We start from the raw sequence: 21236 nt of genomic DNA, 5'->3' as shown, positions 1-21236 counted from the left end.
CCCTCCAGAGGCCTCACGCTGTCAAAAGCAGCAGGAGCCCCACCATACAGGAGACAGGGACAGTGAGGAGCAGTTTGTGCCACCTCATCTTGCTCTCCCCTCACCTCCTGGTTAAGGGATGACCACTTGAAAATACAGTCCTGCTATGCTGGAAGAGACAGGCTGGGTTTCTAGACTGGTTTGCAAAGATGAATATTCTTTAAAACCTCATGCTCTCACAGTCTTTGATCTGGCCCATTAAGCGGAGTAAAAAGAAGCATCAGTCATCACAGCAACTCATTTTTGGTTTTTCTTTTTTCTTCTATGTCCACTCCAAGAGAAGGAAGGAGAACCAGGTGCATCCATCAGAGGAGTACTTGGCTTATCTCTCAGAACAGACAGCAAAGTAAATTTTTCAAGGGACAGCCTTAACTTTTCTGAACAACACTACCCAGGGAAGATCAAGGCACTGCTCATACGTGTTTGGGCAGGGGGAGCCTGCAGGTTCCATTTCCTGATGGAAAACAGCTGCTGTGTGCTATACTTGTAAATACCATGGCTCTTAAAAAGAAATAGCCTTGTAGCAATGACTGCACCACAAATTTGGCATTCCTGCTTTTATATTAAATTTTTTTTATTGAGATGATGTAATTACAAGCATTTAAAAATTATTTGCAACTCACTGGCCCTGAGAATAGGCTTGTTTGTTTTTGTTTTGTTACATTCATTTGATTCAGTCCCTTAGCCCCATACCTTAAAAAAACAAAAGCCATCATCAATAAAAACACTAGAATTTTATTTTTTTTAAAAAAAGACCTCAAACGCTGGATTCGCGTACAGTTGCAGTCTGACAAAAAAGATCTGGAGAATGCGTATGTGGAGTTTGAAAATGGGGAGGATGGCAGCAACTTAGTGTTCACAGAAAGGTCCCCAGTAGTGTTCTCTGGATGGAGAGGCAGTCAACAGGTTTCAAACTTTAATCAAGAAAATATTCTGCTGTGGAACTGCAGCATATCCTACCTGACTGACCTGTGGCTTGTTGAGGCTTGTAGCAAGCTGGTGACAATGAAAGTCCCACTTAACCTTTGCATAACCACTTAACCACTCAGAACCTTTGCAGGGTGCTGAGGTTGGCAGGGATCTGGTCAAACCCCCTCTGGTCAGGCAGGGCCAACCAGGCGCAGTTGCCCAGGACCATGTCCAGGTGACTTTTGTGTGTCTCCCAAGAACGAAACGCTTTCTCCCTTTCCCCACTTGCTCTGGTGGCAAAGGCAGGAAGTTTGGCTGTTTTGCTGCTGGCAAATTCTACACTGGGAAATCAGAAACTGGGGGAGGGGAGGAAGGCAGGTGTCAGTGTTGGTGGAAAGACAGTGTTACCTTTGCTAGCCCTGGCAGGCAGCAACGCATTCCTATGGCTCAGGATGTTAATGCTGTTCTTGCACTCCCATGGATCTGCCAGTGGATGTGAGGTCAGTTGGAATCTCCCTCCTGCAGTTGCTCTAGCCTGCCTACTTTTTTATTTTTAGTCATACCTAGTAAACTCACTTGAAGACCCCAAGAGCAGTTAAAATCTTGCAGTTCCCACAACAGGCCCCAAGGCCCTGCAGTCCTGGCAGCTCCAGTGTCACCCACACCATTTCCTTTGGCACCTGGAGACCTGGCAGGAGACAGGAAAGGCCTCTGTGGGACTGGCCTCTTCCAAGGTCAAAGGCTACTTTCATTCCAGCTAGCATCAGCCTTGAGAGAACTCCTTCTCTGTGGTTGTGATGACGTTGTCTTAAGATGTCCTTTATGTGTGAACTGGGAAGAGTTGACAACAGCCACAAACATTTTTTCCCCTTTGACTTAGATTCTGCAAGTGGAAGTGATTGCATTTCTTGGTAAAGGTGAACATTTCCACTATAAAGCTTCCCTACGGGACAATGGGTTATTTTCCTGTCTTACCCAGTGCTGAGGATGGACTTAAGTTGACAGATAATGGTGAGGAAATGGGTGGATTGTCTCTGGTTCTCTGTATTCTGCAGTGTGCACCTTGGCCATGACAAAAAGCTGTGACTCATCAGAGCATTTTATGCAGAAAGTCTCTATTGGTTTTTTTTTTTTGGTCCCTCACCATCTTGTAACAGCAGGGCAAAGGACTGCAGTTATGCAGTTGTCTAGACCACAGCAGTAAAGAGGATTAATCATCCTCTGCAAAAACTTTCTCTTTCTACCACTGGACACCCAAGGATCCAGGTAGAGCCTTTCTTTACATTGGTACTTCTGATTACACTCCATCTGTCAAATTCACCACTTCACTCCAGCTTCTGAGACCTGGCTGCAACTTGGGGGCCCTTGAGCAATGTGACAGAGTAACTCCCTGGGCCCTTGGTCTCAAGGGACCTTAGGTTTCAGATCTGTGACTACTGAAGTCCCAGTGTCTCCCAATCTCACGCCTCATGAGCTCCAAGGACTTCAGGGTCACAATAGAGACAGGTGACACATTGCTAAAAAACACTCCCCTGTCCATTATTTTGAGGCAGAACAGATCAAGTACGTGGTGTGCTGGGACTTGTAACTTACTGACTGTGATTTTATAGAAAAATGTGACTGGGAAAAGCTCAGGGAGAAATGTACGCCCTGTCATTCCTCATCAGATACTGGCTCAGAAAAATCTCTCCTTGTTGTATGATGCTTATCTACACCCTTAACAAAGCTGTTCCTTCTACGACCTGTGACTCAGTATTAAGTCTTTGGTGAGATTGGCATATCTCTGTTTAAACACAGGGGACACTGTTCATTGCAGAGTGCCATTTTTCCTGGATAGATTAACCCCCTTGGTAAATACATGGAAAGAGCAAATGTCCTGTTGGTTTAATAGCTGATAAAAGCTCTATAATGGGAATGTACCTTGTTTTTTGGTTGAAATGGATTAGATTAGCATTTTGATTTTTTTCCAGATCTAGTTTCTTTTATGTTTCCATTAAAGAGGCTTTCTGCTTTTAATGCACTGCTGTGGACGAGCTTTCTTTCAGGCACCATGTGATTCCCGCAGTTTTCCTATAGACCTTCTCCCTCTGCAAGCATCGTTTCTGCTGCTAGATCTTCCTTCCATTCAAAGGACCACTGCTGATGGATCACTGGACACCACAGACATTCCTGTCCTGGTGGTCCAAACTGTGAAATGAAACAGGCCAGTAGTTTCTCTTGTTTGGGCATCAAGGACTGCTGAGCTTTCTGTGACCAAACTAGGCATAGCTCTTTGCCTCATGCCAAGCACCCTCAGTGCAGCAAACCAAATGGAGGCACCTTGCAACCAGAACAAAACCCCAAACCAAGAAAGCAACATGGCTGTAGGGTTTGTTTTTCTCTTGTCTTAAATCACGTTAAAAACAGGCAAGCTGGGACAAGCTTCCTTGATGGCAGAGCTGTAGGATGGGGGAGGGCAGTGGGAGGCATTAAAAAAAAAACAAATCCCAAAACAAAGCCAAAATCAATTACAAGATATAAGTATAGCTATTTGGTCTCTAGTTCTCTAACATAAGATTTTGGAGTGGTGAATCATCTACCTCTCCAGCAGCACAAAATGATCCTGGAGAGGCTTCTGAGTGATACAAACCATGTGATGAGTCCCTTTGCTTTCTCCCTATGATGTAAGGAACAGTCCTTCACCTTTCACCCCAAAATTGCTAGCAGGTATGAGAAACACCCCTTCCTTCTGTAATTACAGATGCTTCAGTCTTTCCTTTTTATAGAAAACTCTGAACTGAAACTCACAACTCTGCATTGTGAATATACTGGGGGGGATTACATATATATATATATGGAACTTTTAGATATATATACACACATATATATATATGTATTTGTCCCCACCCTCCCTTCTCCCTCCTCCATTCTATCACTTCTTTGCTAGAAGGAGGGAAAGTATTAACTGATAGTCACTTGCAGAGGTTTGTCACATTTATTTTTCTCCTCTCTGGAGCACTTAGGTGATTGGTTTTGGTCCATATTCCAGCAGTTAACAGCCACTCGGAGTACTCTTTGTGAGCCCAAGCTATGCGGGGATGACAGCCCAGCCTACATGTGAAGGGTGTCTTCTCTTCATTTGACAGGTATGTGTGAGAAATTCTTTTGGTAGCTTCAACACATTTCCCAGTGGCAGCACATATAAATTGATCCAAGCAAACTGGAAGCCTTGAGCAAATCCCGTCTGTGTTGCTATTGTTTATGCAGTGTTGTGTCATGAGACTTGCACAGAAAATAAGAGCACTCTATTTCCATAGGAAAGCCTTCTAAAAACAAAAAACCAAAAAAGAAGAAGCATAATCTGATGTCTTGTCCCATGTGAGATAAGGAAAGTCAAACTGCATGTTTATTAGGGAAAAAAAAAAGTCAAAAACCCCCCAAAACTGAAACAAGCCAAAAAGAAAAAAACTCAAGGGAGACTTTGTAGAACAGTGAAGTAGTGCGTAAGTCCAGGCTTTCTCCCCTTTGCTTTCCTGCCAGCACCACTTCTGCCGGTTAGTTAGGTTTGTTAAGGTGCTTCAGCTCCTGTGTGGTCTTCAAGCTAAGCAGCGACCTCAAGTACTGCTCCTGTGTTGATGCTTCCCCTCCCAAACCGTGCCGACCATCAGGCAGATGTTTCTCCCCTGGACCCACAGAGGTGGTGCACCTGTTTCCTTCAGCACTCCTCTTCTTGGTATATTTGTTCATCCAGTTCCTGGGATTCAAGGTGCTCGAGGCGATCTGTCCGGCCACTCATGATCTCATCTGGGGTCTTCATGAACCTGCAAAACAGAGAAACAAGCACCTTTCTCAGGGGTCTCAGCTTTTATCTTCACCAAATTGTTGAGACCCCTGAGCTCTACAGTTCCTAAGATAATCTTTGCTGTATTCTCCCAAAGCCTCAGTATTTTCCAGCTTCTCCCCAGGTATCTTCCCTCCTCCATACCTTGAAAAGAAACAAAGAAATCACCAGCCTTTACCCTGGCTTCTCGAAAGCCCAAATCAGAACCAAACCCATAGTTATTTCCAGAGAATGATATTTATTTCTTCTCCCTTATATTGGTTGCTGTTTTCATGTCAGATGACAGCTTGGCCCAGGTACACTCATGTGTGGTGTCTGGTGACAGAGACATGAAAGGTGTTTATGATCAGCATATTTCAAAGCACAAGCCCTTGCAAGGTGTGGGGAGGCACAGGGTTACTGGTTTGTGCAGGCCTGCGTGTAGGTGAGTGAGAAGAACATGAAACACCAAAGGAACAGAGGGGAAAAAAGCCAAGGTCCAACTCAGAACAAATTCCAGGAATGAAAAAAGCCCTGAAGAAAAAAGGTTTAGGGCTAGAGAACTGTAAGCAAAGACAGTCTCTTCCTGTGTGCTTGTAGAAAGTGTGACTGCAGTGAGGCAGCATCCTCTGTAATGAATGACACGGCTCCCAGCACCAGTGTCTCAAGGCAGTAAGTCTGCAGGGTGCTGGAGACAGAAGCTGCCTCTGGGGAGGCATGGCAGCAGCAGGAAATGAGAAAGAACACGCACCAGCCTGCAGTTTAAGTCTGCAGTCTTGGTTTTTGCCAGGATGCTATTGTGTACTACTGCACAGAGGCAGTACAGAAAGGTTCTGCTTTTTAATTTTCAATTTTATGATGTAGGAGGAGAGAGTGGCACAGGAAGGATGAAACCCTGGTTTCAACACAAATCAGTTTCCCAACTCCCAAGCACTTCTGGAGAAATTAGGATGAAAGATGTTTATGCTGGAAGTGGTACAAAATTTCACAGTCTTTCATTAACAAGGTAGTGGTTAACATGCAGCAGTATGAAATGTGTTAATTGTAGGAGTTGATTTTATTTCAGCTTGATGATATGCTCAGTATCCTTGCCCCAGTGAAAACAAAAACAACCAGCAGGAACCTCGTTACTATCACTGACTCAGAATGGTCACTGCTAGAGCCTCTCAGCAAACACAGCATAGCCTGGAAGTAACCTTTTGCTATCCCTTCTAATTTTGGAAATCATGTGCGTATATGCATTTAGTGGGGAAAAAAAAGGGCTATGACTCACTGCTGTGTCACTGCTGGAAAAATGCTGCTGCAACAAACAGTTTTACAGTGGTAAAAAACTTGTATTCAGGAGTGGTGAATCAGTGCCTAGCTACACATTGAAAATGCACCAAAGCCCACGGCCAGACTGTGCCCGGATTTAAACCCTGTGACTGTCCTGTTGATCTTGCATGATGATGAAATCAAAACACAGAGTGGTCCCACTGCCATGGGACCCACCCCCCTTTCCATGTGAGGCATGGGCTGATGTGAGCTGCACCAGAGGATTTTGGGTATTCCTTCTGGTCTGTGCTGTAAGCCACATCAAGGAAACCACAGTGTGGGTATTTCTAATAGCATTTGATTACATAAAAAAAAAACAAACAAAAAAATAACCCAACCCAGAACTGCATGAAAATTAAGACACAATATCTGTAACCTATTTTGTTGCAGAAGACATCCAGCCAAACTATTAGAAATCCTTTTCTGACTCCATCTTACTTAAAGCTCCATACAGATATCTGCAGATGACAACTGCCTGCACATTAAAGTCACATTTCCTATTATTTCTCTGCTTGCAAGGAATAGCCAAGAAAGGCACATTAATAACTTGATTTTTTGCAGCTGTTCTTTTTCTCTTCAGATATAAATAGTCTAAGAAAACAACATCAAAAAGTTTTTATTGGGAATTGTGCAAAGAAATGTTTTGCTGGGTTTTTTCCCCTGTTTCCAAAGGAAATGAAGTTTATATAGCTCATGTTTTATGCTCTCTGGTGACCTTTGAATCTGTTGGTCAAATTGACCAAGTCTGACAGAGCAACTGAGGTCTCCAAGGGCCTTAAGTTACAATGGTTTTGAGAAAACAGGCAGCCTGGTTGAGAAGAGATGGACTCCTGTTTTGTGTATGCCCCCACTGAAGGGAAGGCTTCAAGAGAAGCACATTCCATGTTCAGCATCAGGAATTCCCCCAGGGCAATGCAGTCTTCACACAAGGCCACAGAAATACAGGTACCCTTGGTACTGATGGAGAACCTTGTTTTAACTTTCCACCAGAAAAAAAAAAATTACTGTTGAGCACTTGATTTTGCCCATGACTGCTTCTTTCCATCACTCTCCTTACCGCATCTATGTTTCCTTCTAAGAGCTGACATAAACAAGTCATTCCAGAGAACCCTTTTCAGCTGAAGAGTTTGAGTGCTAATGCAGTTCTGTTAGCTATTTAAGAAAACAAAATCCAAGACTGCCTTCCTATTGTTCTCATGTCCAAACACACTGCTAGATCCAGGCCACTGACAGCAAAGCAGTCTTTGGTCTGAGTTCAGTGCTCTGAGGGTCAGATGTGCACTAGGATTTGCTGGTGTTGTCTGAAGAGGAGTGGAGTGCTCTCACTCTGTGCCATCTGCACTCAAGATTGTACAAGTAGCTCCCTGCTTTAATGCTGTTTCAGGCTCTATTTCCTAAATTCTTGGTTGTATCATCCAATCAGCTGCGCTGGGTTTTATGAACAGCTCTTGCAGCTCCCTCTCTTCCTTCAAGGCAGCACCAAAGACGTGGTCATCAAGTGCTTCTCTTCTGCGATGCCCTAGAGGAAATGCCTGATCCCTGCTCAGCTTTCAGAGGCAGCTGTGTTTGAGAAGTCCATTTGGAGTAGGCTTTCCAGCAGTTTGACTGAACCCATTTATCTAAGGTCTTAAACAATGGCACAGCCTGCACAAAGCAGTGAAAAGACTTCTATTGTCTCCACTGATCGTTGAGACAGGCCTGTGTTTTTCGTAAATTGGGGTGGCTGCCTTAAGAGCTGGGAAGCACTGCTCTATACAGCTTTTACAAACGTATGGCCATCTTCACCTGGGTTATAACTGTGGCAATGAGGTATCCCACAATTAATTACATCTTCTGTCCTCAAAAACTAACTGTCCATAGACAGAAATGGCAAAGAAAGAAAATTACCTGAACAAAAGCCTTTGTCCTGGCTCCTTCCGGATAATATTTAGTTTGTAGTAGTGGCGTAGGGCTCTGGACATTTTCTCATAAGTCATATTTGTTCTATTCTGTTTTTTTCAAAAGAAAAAAGGAAAAAAAAGTGGTGAGATGATTCATTAAAACCTTCCTAAGCCCCAAAATGAGTTGCAGAACTATCACAGCTACCTAAAGTAACCAAGACAGTCCAAGAAATTACATGTACCATTTTTTGTTGTTTGTAGGCCCATTCTGCCCCCACCCCCCTCATCACCAAAGTTTTGTGGGTCTCTTTCCACACAGGGCAATTTAAGCAAGGAGTTTAACAAGAATTCCAAGCAAAGTTTTTCTACAGTTTCTTGGAACACAGATAACAAAAGACTTAATTAACTACAAGAGGAGACTTTAGGTGGAGGAAGATGCTCATGCAAGTGGGATGTGACAGGCCTGCTCTTAATGAAAACACCTTTTGAAAAAGCCTGGGAGTAGTGGCTAATAGGCTGAATCAGTCAGCAATCCCTGCTTGGAGCACTGCTCCTCTGGGATTCCCCTGCATTAACTAGTTAATGCTCAGAGAGCTCTGTGAGGACTGATAGCCTGTTTCTCCTCTTGTTACACAGGTGTAAACCAAGAAACCAGTTGGGTTGTACATCTGCTCCTGTGACAGATCCTTCCCTTCATTCTGGGAGCTGTTGGCCCCAAAGGCCATGGCCAGAGCACTGAGGTATACTGAAGTGTGAGATGATTCATCAAACCTTCCTAAGCTCCCAGAGGAGATGGCTCTGCTGAAGCTGAGTGTCACAAGGAAGAAGTGATAGGCACTGGCAGAGCTGTTTGTGGGCAGCCCCCAGATTAGTGACTTGGAAGAGCAGGATCAGCCCCTTAGGCTGTGTCTACACGAAGGAGCAGTGGTTGCTGTCTGGCAGAGACTCCCAGCAAAGAGACAACTCTGCTGTGTGTGCACGAGTGTAAAGCAGCCGCCTCGCCATGGGCAAAAAATGCCAAACCACTAGAAGCATGTTTTTGTTCTGGAGTCTCCATGTCAGGAGTTTGGCTTCATCAAAGGACACTGATCCACCTGCCTAAAACACCCAGTAAGAGAAGACCCCCTCTGCTTGCCCTGACTACAATAACTCTGTAATGCGAGGCCACATCAAGAACTCCTGTGGCAATGAAACACTAACAGGGACAAAGTTTTCCCTGCAAAATCTAGAATCCTCATTGAGAACCTCCCTGAAATACTGTTTATGCTTCTTCCATTTCTTATATGCTGAAAGGCCACTGTGTTGCCCAGATGGTCAGTGGTCTGAAGGAGCTTCAATTTTAGACACCCAGCATGAGACCTAATGGCATGGCTCAATTATTAATGTGCAGGTTGGGTAAGTTGTAAGTTTCATAAAATTCCCAATAGCCCATATATCCAGCATGTTCAGAACCACACAGATGACAGCATAACCCTCTGGTGTGTCAGCTACTCCTCCCAGTTTTGTGTTATCTGAGAATCTGTCCCATTATCCAGGTCATTAACAGACATACAGTACTGCCCCCAGAATCAATCCCTGGGGTAAAATGACTAGTGACTGGATTTTGTGCCATTGATCACCATCTTTGCAGCCCAGCAGATCAGCCAGTTTTCAGTATACCTCACTGTATTCTTGTCTAGATCATACTTAATTAGCCTGTCTTTGAAGCTGTTATGAGACAGTTTCAAAAGCCTTTCTAAAATCAAGATAAGCTGTATCCACCATTTTCCCTGAATCCACTGAGCCAATCATTTTGTTGTAGATGGATATCACAGTGGTCAAGCATGATTTCCCTGTTGTAAATCCATGCTGACTATTTATACATTCATATGAATATACTTACATACATATACAGAAATATCTATACATAACTCAGCCCCAAACTATAAAAATCAGTAATGGCTTTCCAGAGAACAAACCAGGAACTGCCTTCTTGGAAGGAAATACATAATCCTGCAGCACTTGGTGTCTGTCACAGGGCAGCCTGTGGAATCTGGGAGTTGTTGCAGACAGGAACACAGAAAGCTCCTGCTCTGTAGTACAGAGCTCCTTGTAAACTACATCTCACCAGAATATCCTCAGCAACAGGTTTTGAGAAGAAGTAAGATGCCTTGAGAGAGAAGGACTCTTAATTTTTGCACTCCTTATAATTTTATAATTACATGCATTTATAACTAAAGGCCTTTAAACCAAACCAACAAGTTCTCTATATGAGGAATAGGTTTTAGTGCTTCAGGGTGGATGCTTTGTATTTCTAATGTACAAGGAATAAAAGATTACAGTTTTCCAGTAGCACTTTATATGCCATCTTTTCTTCTTTCCCCCCTGCTTATAACTGAATCCTGTAATGCTACAAGAGGCAAAGTGCTGCAGGAGGAAAATTGCATTGCTTCCTTACCTTGTGGTTTCCCCACAGACGAGCCAGCCCATTGGGATCCACTATCCGAAATATTTTGGATTCCTTATCTTCCCATCGGATGAAATTTTCGTACCGGCTGTCAGAAAGCAGCTGATAAACATAATCCCAAAGCAACCTACAGTCTGTGAAGAGAGAAGCAAGAAAATAATTACTTTACCTTTTTTTTTCTTTGTGATTAATTCTTGAAACTTTTTGGGTGGATGGATGTATAGTGAAAGGACAGTTGGGATCAGGGATGAAACAGCTGCTGTGACCTGAAATGAAAACGGCTTGGCTGGTATTGAGTAATGTTTGCAAAATGGACTGGAATATTCAGCCTCTTCTGATGTATCCCAGTTCTCCTGACACTGACAGAGCATCTCCATCTCATCAAAAGCTGTGTGAGGTAACCTGCTGATCTTAGTTGTGTGTTTATGGTTGTCCTGGAGCACATAAAGCTCACGCTGTTGGCCCTGCTGCTGTTGCTGGCTGTTTCAGTGGAGAAATCACGAGTCCTGCAACCTGCTCTCCCTGCTTGAGGATGCCCCTTTCTGTGCTAACATGTGAGTCTAAATCATGGGCAATATTACAGCTTTCCTTTGTAGACTCCATGTGATATAAAACAGCTTTCCCCATTTTCTATTTCATTTTTTCATTTTTTGTTTTACTTTTTAAGGTTCCTGAAAAGAAACAACACCTAAGTATTATAATTACTTGAGTGCTATTGAGAGGTTAAATACTTTTTATTTGGATAATTGAATTCAAATTTCCTCTTGGCAAACACTCCTTAGGTTGCTAATTAAAGGTCTAACAAACACTTAAGTTTTAGTTTAGTGTTTTTCAGTTTCATGGCAGTCTCTTGAGACTGAGGAAGACAAGAACTGAGCTGCTCCTACTTCCTGTTTGCAATGTGTGTGTGCAGCACAGAATAACTGGGAATATGGAATATGGAATGTGAATTGTACAGAGCTGGGGGTACTGCTGCTGTCAGAAACAACAGGGTTTTCACAGCTCAGCTGTCCAGATTTCTGATGTAGCTGGGGGGCTGCATTTTACTTTGAAAGCAATACCAGCCTCTGAGAAATGGCTTGTTAGAGTTGTTCAAAGGCTGGCAACCAAAGACATCCAGCTTCTAAATGCTAAAATGGATTCTTGTCAGCCTGTCTTTCTGTTCCTGTCTGTCTGGGGCTGGCACGTGTTATAATGGGCATGATGACATGGGAATATAAAATACTTTTTGAGAAAGGATATGAATAACACATTTAGTGAGCACACCTGAAATGGACAGAGATTTTAAAGTTAATTTACCACTTCCAAACTGCAAAGAATATCTCTGACACCAGTACTCTCTAAAACCAGAATTTAGTTTGCCAGTGCCCTTGCTTTAGTCTCTCCCTGCCAGTCCTACAAAGAATAAAGCATTTTGTTTTGAAGAGATGGCATCTGGCAAAAATCACAGGTTCCGATTCTAGCTGAAACCTACCCTGATGGTCACCTCATCCCTGACATCTACAACAGGAGAAATGTGAAAGGCAAGAGACAAGACTTTCTGGTTGGAAAAACCTTCTTTTCATTAACATTTTTCATAGAAAAACATTTTCCACAGAAGTATGTCCCATCCCCATTTGAGATTTTTCTAGGTTTTAATTTAAAAAATGAAACCTGGGCACAAGTTTCCCTGGACTAAATGAGAGGTCTGAAAACTGAAGTTGAATTCTACCACTTGAATTTTTGTCATCCCCCCTCTCACAAATTCATAAAACACAATTCTTACATTGCCTTTTTGTCAGTGTTTTTGCACACACACACACACACACACACAAGAAAAAAGCTTATTTCTAGACTTCATTTATGACTCAAGACAAGGGAGATTATATTGCTCTTCTGGTTTGTGCCTTTTAATATTGTAGGAGGTTTTCAGATAAAAGGGTAGTAAGGCCCTGCTTAAATGGTTCTTTGACACATGTACAATTCATTCCAGAACTTTTTCAATGCAAGAAGTGTACAGAAAATGTCTTTTTTAGTGCAAGAATCCTCGGAGTCAGCTGGAGGGATGCTGCTCCTGAAGAGGCTAGTCAATGTCAGGCTTTGTCATATTCTTGAATTATCAACCCAGGGCAGACAACCTCCAATTACAGCACGTTACAGCTCATATTTACAGTTCTGCAGAGATATGATTTACACTTGTCTTTAAGGTCACCTCATAATTTGCAATAGGCAATGTTATTTTTAATCTCTCTCTCTCACATTAAAACACACACCCTGAGCCCCCTTCTGCACAAAACCAAAGAAGAACACAAAAAAATCTACCTGAGATGTCTAGGTGGAAACAAAGACAGCTTCAGTTGCTGAGAAGAGCTAGGATTCAAGTGCAGATTTGGTTTTTTATTGTTCACTTAGTTTTTAAGATGGATTCAGGCAAAGCTTGAATATAAATACACCTCAAATGAGAGAAAGAGATCTGCATCTTGAGATCTTCACAAGAAAAATCATAAGTGATCAAGGGCCCCATCCCATATTCTCAACTGACTGAGCTGCTCAGACTTGCAGAGGTATTTAGTAGGCTGGTGGAATTTGCAAAAAACCCCAACCACCCAAGTATCTGAGACTGCTGTTTGCTTCAACAATAAAACTGAAAATCCTTGAAAACTCTGCTTGGTTCCTACAACCATTTACAAACTTGATTTCAAACCACATGGCTGTCTATCAGCAAATTTAGATATATGACTCAGTTGCAGTAATTTACTGAGCATCAGGGCAACTGTGGTAAATGTGTCTCAAGCCACTGCAAATAGGAAATAAAAAGCATTAAACACCAGTAGAAAAAAATTCAGGCTCACTGCATTTCTTCTCCCCAGAGCTGAGAGCTCCAAGCACACAGTTAGTTATCTTGGAGCAGCTGATGCTTTGCAGCACACTTTAGCTCTGCTTGCACAGGACCTAAAGCAGCTTGCCTTCCTTCTAGTTTCACTTGGGACACCTTTAGGAACTTAAGCACCGGCATTCAAGGTTTTTTTGTTTGTTTTCAACCACAAATGGTTGCCCTACATATCTTTCTCCACAGATTGCACAGTTCTCCCTGACTGATAGAGGATCACAAATAAAATAATCTACCAGTAGAGACCATCTTTAATAAGACATTAGAGACAATGAGTCAAGGCTACCTGGTAACACTTAGAGACTGTAATGAGCTTGGATTATAGTAGAGCCCATCTGCAAGCCTGTAAAATTGGTCAAAACCCAAGAAGGGGTGATGCTAGAAAATGCTTTTAAAAAGAGCTTCTCTGCTAGGAAAAGAGACACCTCCACAAAACGCTGCTGGAGATGACAGACAACATGTTCAGGCATGGGGTGGGATTCTTGGGCTGCCCTGTGCCAGGCCAGCAGTTGGACTTTGATGATCCCTGTGGGTGCCTTCCAATTCAGGATGCTCTATGATTCTATGATACAAAAAGTTGCATTCTCCAGGAAGGTCAAAAGTGTGATGTGTATTTTTAGGAAGGACAGAGGAAATGGAGAGAAGGATTTGTATGTGGATGGTTGTTTTGTAAATGTCAATCACTTGTATGAGGGAAGTCTGGATGGACGAAATGACTCCAGAGACTCAATCTCTTCCTTGGCCTCCGAAGGAGCTGCTGCATGAGGGGACTCTCCACAGGGTGTCTGTTGGCTAGTGAGTAACAGCAAAAAGCACATGGATGTTGCTGAGGCCAAGCAAGTTTAGAAGTGTGGGAGATTCAGTCGGGGAGTTGAGTCAGGGCTGGTACCTAAATTGTTTGGGCATGCTGCTATTTCCTGCCTTTTGGCTAAAATAAGCTTACTTAGAAAGCAACTATGCCTCTCTAGCACAGGGAAACATCATTTCCCCCTAGCACACACAAACTTTTTTTTTAAAGTGAACTCAGATGGTTGAACTTTGTACCTTCTGAAGCTACAGAGATTCAGCTGCAGATAGAGCTGGGACTGAGAGGCTTTAAGGTGATGTAGTTGGGAGTGGGAAGGTGAAGTGGGCGAATGGCTCCTAAACACTGGCACTTCCATGCCCTACGATTTTCTCAGCTGTAATACTAAGCAAGTCTGAACTATGTAATTAGCTGGGAATTAGGGCAAACTGCAGCTTCAAATGGAGAGGTATGGCTACAACTTTCCTCCTGCAGCTAATGCTTCCAGAGGGACTTTTACAGTTATGTACAAGGTAGTGATAAGGTCTAGAGTACTTAGCTGCTTCTCAAACTGTCTGCCATAAGCACTGCCCTACATGTGCAAGAGGCAGCAGTTTCCCACTCCTGCTAATAAAAACCATGTTATTATTAATTGATTAGGCACAGTCTTCTGAATACACACCTAAAGAATACCAGCATATAAATACTTCCTAATAGCTATATGATAGTAATAAGTATCCCTTAGAATTGAAATACCATCTCAGAATGATCTGTAAATGAAACATTATGGATCTTAGGTTCCTAGTATTTTAATATTTGTCCAGCCATTACAAATGACTTGGCCAAGGTCATCTTCATGTTGTAATAGTGAGAGGTCTCACATCTGTGCTCCCTAGGACTAAATAATGCTGTTAACAATATAGGCATATACATGCTAAAACCTCTTTTGTTCAGGATATAACATTCTCCATCACTGAAATATTATTTAAAGCATACACTCTATCTGAGCCCTCTATGATTTAAATGAGACCCATGGTACAGAGCTGGTCCTCTTCACGTAGTAACTACCAAAACTCTCCGTAACCACAGAAATGTTGTGCGAGACCCACCCACATCTTGCACTGGAGAGCATTATATAAAACATGTTTGATCTGGCTGATGACTGCCTTGGAACCCAACATGGCTCCACACAGGAAGAGATGCCAAAGGAATGTTCTCATACTCCCTCTGACATCAGCTGAGGCCTTACCCCTTGCTGTGTAGGTTAGCCTAAAATCTCTCCAGCATATCATTTGACTTAAATGGTTCTGTGATTTCTACCAGCTGAAGAGTTCTCCCAAGCTCAGCTCCGTTTATTTTACAAGCTGATTAGTGCTTCAGCTGCATTTGTTCAGAGTGAAGCAAGCAATGGCTGTTCACAACTGAAACTAATGAATACAATCCTGGAAGTTCTCTGGCACTCTAGTTTCTCAAAGTAAACCTGAAGTGTGTGTGAAGACAACATGGTGATGCTCACAGTGTCAAAATGATGAACTGATGTAATTCACAGTCACTGGAACTGGGGAAGGGCTTTCCGTCTCAGAAAGTCTCTGACCTTGGGAATGCATTGTCAGAGTCCTGGGAATGGTCTGACTAGGGAGTTTCCTTAATAAACATGCTGCAGGAGCATTATGCTAGGTTGAGATACAGTCCAGCCTCAAGATCTATCCATGACACATTCATTTTAGCAGAGAAAACCAAAAGAAAAAAGTAACCAAGTCTCATGGTTAAGGGTTCAAATGGCTCTGAGGCCTGGGGGAGCACTGACCAGCCCTGAGATGGAGCATCCTGGTCATCAATGTCTGTTAATGCATGTCCAGGTCACTAAGGGAAAATAATTTTCTTTCTGTGAATGTTGCTGCTGGAAGCAGGATGGTAACCTGGTACAGTAAAGCCAATGTTTTTTTGTGGAGAAATCTCTTGACAGACAACTGTTTGTTCAGCTCAGTAAATTCAAGCTGGGGCTGAGTAAAGAGGTTGCCAGATCAGTTATATGTTGCTTCTGTCTTGTACCCAAACACTAAGTGGGAGATCAGGCAGAAGGAGAGAAGAAACCTGAGACAGTCATGCTGCTAACAGTTGTACTGTGAGGTCGTAAAAATAACACAGCAAGATGAGGCCAAGCTCTGTCTTTGGCAATAAAAACTTGTACAGGGAAGGAGGATCCAAAATATACCTCATGTGGTTGTAGAAAAGAGCACTGAAATCACAACAAGTATGTAATAGATGGATCACAGACCATTTGATAGATGAAGACTTTGAAAGCTAAAGACTGTTGTATTAAAACCAGTATTTTGTCTTCCTGTCCTCTTCTTCTGCTCCATCCCCCCATCCCCACCAAATAGATGGGCATTTTCAGTATTATCTTCAAGTGCTTTTCTTTTTCTGCTCCATCACAATGGCAGAAAAGACTCCTGCTAAAGAAACCTGTCTCTGAATCTCCTGTGGCTTTTCCTCAGCTTTACCGCTCATGAAAGGCAATGACTGGAAAAGAAATTCAACCTCTGCCTGTTCACATGCACTTCTTACAAACACCTCACAACCTCTCTGACATCAGAAAACCAGCCAATCACATTAATGATGGAAATTTAACAATTAAGAATGACATTTTACCTTCAGAATTGTACTTTAGAGAAATTGGCAAAAGCAGGAATTACTTAATTACAGCAAAGGCATTCCCAACATTTTTAACCCCACAATGTGAGAATCTCTACTATCTTCTGACAGTTCAGTCTTAGGTTCAGATTTCTGGTTTTTTTTCAAATGCAGAAAATCATTGTCTGTAATAGACTGCTCCCTAAGAACCTCACTTCTGTGTTCTCTCAGAAAGCCCAGAGTACTGTGGGAGGTGTGAGCATGGCTGGAGGACACAGCTCCTGGTGTGTTCCCAGGAAGTCCCTCCTGAAGGGACTTCATAAGCCATAGACTGGTGATTTCCGATGGGTCCCTTGCCAAAAACTGAGATGTGACCTTCCCCTCTTGGGGTTAAAACTTCACATTGAGACATGGCCAAACTCTCCCTTCCCTTCCCTTCCCTTCCCTTCCCTTCCCTTCCCTTCCCTTCCCTTCCCTTCCCTTCCCTTCCCTTCCCTTCCCTTCCCTTCCCTTCCCTTCCCTTCCCTTCCCTTCCCTTCCCTTCCCTTCCCTTCCCTTCCCTTCCCTCCCTTCCCTTCCCTTCCCTTCCCTTCCCTTCGGAGATGGAAAACAGCTGTACCAGTTCAATGGTTTGCATTTGAATGAACGTAAACTGATGTGTGCTGCTTGTGTTTGGTATTAAAGCCAGACTGAAATAGGCCTGTCTCTGGAGACAGTGAAGAGTAGTGTCAACACCATAAACAGTGTTCTCTCCTGGTTTAACTAAGAGAATTCAAAGTGATCCAAAGTTTGCTTTGTAGAAGAAAATCTGAATTACTGAAACAACTCTAGCCTGAAGGAAGCATGCAGTATACAAGGAAAATAAGGGACTTGTTTCCATCAAAAGGCAAGTTTCTTAGAAGAGAGTGTAACATCCTGCTGACCCCAAGGGATGCTTAGGGTACTCTGAAGCCACTTCTCTGTCTAGCCATGGGATGCAAATGGGTGCTACAGTATAGTAATGAGAAGAATGAAATCTAAATGCCTGAGCTTTCCTCTGGCTTGGTCAGTCCTGGCTTTTGAATAGACCTGAACAAGCCCAGACTCCAATTTCTGCTCCTGTAACTGTGCAGTAAGAATGAGACAGCTGTGAAGCAAGACACTTCACAGAAAATCTACAATCACCTATCCAAGCTATTGCTATTCAGCCATTGTTTGAGCTTGAGTGTCATTAGTTAAATTGGCAGGGAAGGCCCACTTTCATGCCGAAATTAATTGTTAATGCCATGTTAAGAAGACTCTCAAGGTTATAATGAAAATTCCTATGAATATGAGCTCTATGAGCTTGACTCTCATCCACACTTCAGTCTCTCCAGCAGTCTGGCTTTCCACAGGGGCTCCAAGAGACATGGCATGTAGTGGAAATGTAAAAGTATACACGACTGCAAGAGCAAGCGATGAAACAAGGCCAGTGACATTATCATTGTCATATCAAAATGGAAGTGACAGGCCAGCATTACACCAGGATTTTCATGTTCTTGCAGGGCTCCAATCTGTCTGCATGAGCTGTTGCTCTACAGGAAGGAAGGTCAGATCCCTGGAAAACAGCTACTGAACTACCACTTACAACTTAGAACTGCCAAAGTGAACCACTGTTTTGGCTTTCTTTAGGTTGCCAGTCTGTAACTTGAAATTGCTCAGCTGCTGCAACCATCCTGTCAAAGCTGCATCCCAAAGTCTGTGTGTCACCAAAGCCCCACCAGCCACTTCTGTGCTGTCATATCCTGCTGGGTTCATCACTCATGACAGTGGAGAAGAGAGCCTTGGCAGCCTTAGGTGGGTACACAGGTAGGCTCCAATGGTATTAGCAATGTTAGCTGCTGTCCTGAAGATCAGCTCTGTGTTTGATACACCCCAGATGTGGTTTGCCAGGGCACACTGCTGACTCATGTTGAGCCTGGTGTTGACCAGCATCCCCAGATCCCCCTGTGCAGGGATGCACCCCAGACATTTCTCTCCCCATTTATATTTGTGCCCAGCACTGCTCCACCCAAAGTGCAGAATCCATCATTTGGAGCTGTCAGATTTCATCCCATCAATCACAGCGCAATGCTCCAATCTATACAGAACCCTCTCCAAAGCATCTTGTCCCTCAAGGGAGCCAACAGCATCTCCCCACTTTGGTGTCATCAATAAAATTGCTAAAGATGTGTTCAACTTCTGCATCCAGATTGCTGATAAATACATTGAACAGGACTGTCCCTAGAAGTGAGTCCTGTGGAACAGCCCTGTGGAACACTGCCAGCCAGATGTGGCCCCATGCACTACAACCCCCTGAGCCCTGCACTTAGACAGTTCTTCACACAGTGCACTGGGAACCTGCTCATCCCATAGCCATGCAACTTGACCCTGCTGTGAGGGGCACTACAAAAAACCTTCCTTAAAATGCAGAACAACTACACCCATCACCTTCCCTCAATCCACTAGGTAGGTGATCTTATAATACCAAGATAGCAAATTAGTTAAATGGGATTTACCTTTGTGGCTGGCTGTGCCTGATGTCTGCATTATTCTTTAAATGCCTTTCAAAAGTACCCAGCATTAACTTTTTCATAATTTTTTCCAGCCCTTCTGTGAGGGCTAATGGTATCAGTTACAAAACCTGTAACTGCTAAGTTGTGCTTTGATGCTGATTTTTACCCTCTTCACTACAGAGGTATAATTGTTCTTTGCCTCCTTTCCCACCCTCCCTCCCTACCATCCAGCATATGCCATTGCATAGTAAACTGTGCCTGTGCAGCTGTTTTGTACAGAAAGTAAAAGAAACTAATGTTTTGTAACACATTATAAATAAAAAACTAATGTGGTGCATTTGCATAAAGGATTTTGCTGGTGTATGAGTAAAAAAAAAAACCCAGAAGATTATCCTATGGTGTGACACAGTTGTAAATGTCCCATGGATACATCTGGAGCAGACATGGGCACTGGGGCTCTGGTCCTAGTAGTGAGGAGACACTGCTAAGGTGCAGTGGTTTGAAGTTTGGTGTCTTCTGATGTTTAAACTCTAAATGTCTATTGTTACAAATCTGGCAGCTCTATCAGCTGAGTTTTTCTTATCCTCATTTAATAGCTTTCCAGTCCAACTCCAGAGTATAAACAGAAAAAAGTACTAGTTCATTTGCACTTTTTTAAAGCACTGTATTTGTGAAAGGAGTATTCCAGGGTCCCCTCCTCTCTTTTCCCCTCCCAAACAAGTAATTTTTTCAAAGGAGGAGAATCCATGATTCTGTTCCCCCTCCAAACTCTGTCCCCACACAAAACAATCAAACCCCTTTGGAAGACCTCCCCATGCTCAGAGCCTACGCCCATCCCAAGTGCTGTTTTGTAGAGTTCAGTGGAATGTGAGTCATTCATAGCTGATGTGCTCTTACCATGGGACTGCATTTTTGGTTTCGGCCATCAGACTGTTTTTATTGAGATGTCACTTACACAAGCCTTGCCACAGATCCATGGCGTTCATGCTACGCCCCTCTACTCTCAGGATGTGTGGCACACTGAGAGGCTGAGGTAAACCAGGAGCAAGTCTGGAGGCAGTCCTCTGTCACGACTTCAGCAGGGGAAGAATCCTGTCTATCCTCATTCCTGTCTATCCTCATTCCAACAGCAGTCAATGGCTTTACAGGCCTAACCAGTACAGTGGTGGACAATGTGCCTCCCAACAGTTTAAACATTGCCTGGCTTTTCCTCAGACTCCTGAAGGGGAAGAAACAAATCCAGCAGCTCATAAAGTCAGATACAACCCAGTTGCTAAAGGTAACCCAGCTGATAAGAGCAGCACTCCAATAGATAACACCAGGCACAGGACTCAACTGCCTTTAGATTTCAGCAGCTGTGGATTAGTGAACAAGTCTTTCAGTCCCAGAGCTGGTACAGAAAAAGACATTGGGAGCTGGAAATCTCAGGGACCTGCTCAGCAATATATTCCCCCTCACAAGAAATATCTAGAATTGTATTAGTGAGTTTTAAGTGACTGAATCAAAAGTGAGGTAAATAGGTAAATACCATCATGTCATTAGCTTAATTTGAATGTTTCTAAGACAACCTCTATGTGGTTGATGAAACCAACCATGATGAAACCAACCCTGTTATAGCTGGATAGTCCCATAACTGCCTCTTGCACCTTGGGGAAGTACCTTTTACAAGCTACTGAAGACCTAAAATCCTTGATAACAAAACCTTCGCAGTCTGAGGTTCATGGGGAGTAGAATTTCCAGTCTGCAGAAAGGCTAATTCGAGGTGCCCCTCCTGATTTAAACTGCAATTGTGTAGGAAAAAAAAAAAAAAAAAAAGGCATCTATTTTCACCACACAGAGAGAGATATCCTTGGAGATAGTTTGTGGGGAACCAAGATCAACTACTGAAAAAAAATAAGCCATATACAGAATGCCTGCTTCCTAGAGTCCAAGTTAGGACCTGACTACCAAAAGTGCTGCTGCTTTGAATTAGCAGTTCCAGTAGGGAAAACTCTCTATTACACTGCTCTGCTGAACTCCCCTTTTGAGGGGAGCTTTTAACATTTTTCA

General features: G+C 43.1%; 1 protein-coding gene across 8 annotated transcripts in view; it reads right to left on the bottom strand.

Moving 5' to 3' along the window:
- Positions 1-592: 592 nt before the first annotated feature.
- Positions 593-21236, bottom strand: part of ETV6 (ETS variant transcription factor 6) — a 132685-nt gene continuing 112041 nt past the window's right edge. For all 8 annotated transcript variants that reach the window (XM_053942684.1, XM_053942688.1, XM_053942682.1 and 5 more), the window contains 3 exons: positions 10379-10521; positions 7949-8049; positions 593-4748 (listed from right to left, as the gene is read on the bottom strand). In XM_053942684.1, coding sequence (XP_053798659.1) covers positions 4643-4748; positions 7949-8049; positions 10379-10521 — 350 coding nt within the window. In that variant the 3' untranslated portion in view covers positions 593-4642. The remainder of the gene's footprint in view (positions 4749-7948; positions 8050-10378; positions 10522-21236) is intronic.

This window comes from Vidua chalybeata, chromosome 5 (assembly GCF_026979565.1).
Source record: "Vidua chalybeata isolate OUT-0048 chromosome 5, bVidCha1 merged haplotype, whole genome shotgun sequence".
Lineage (NCBI taxonomy): Eukaryota > Metazoa > Chordata > Aves > Passeriformes > Viduidae > Vidua > Vidua chalybeata.
This window is presented reverse-complemented; position numbering and strand designations above follow the sequence as displayed.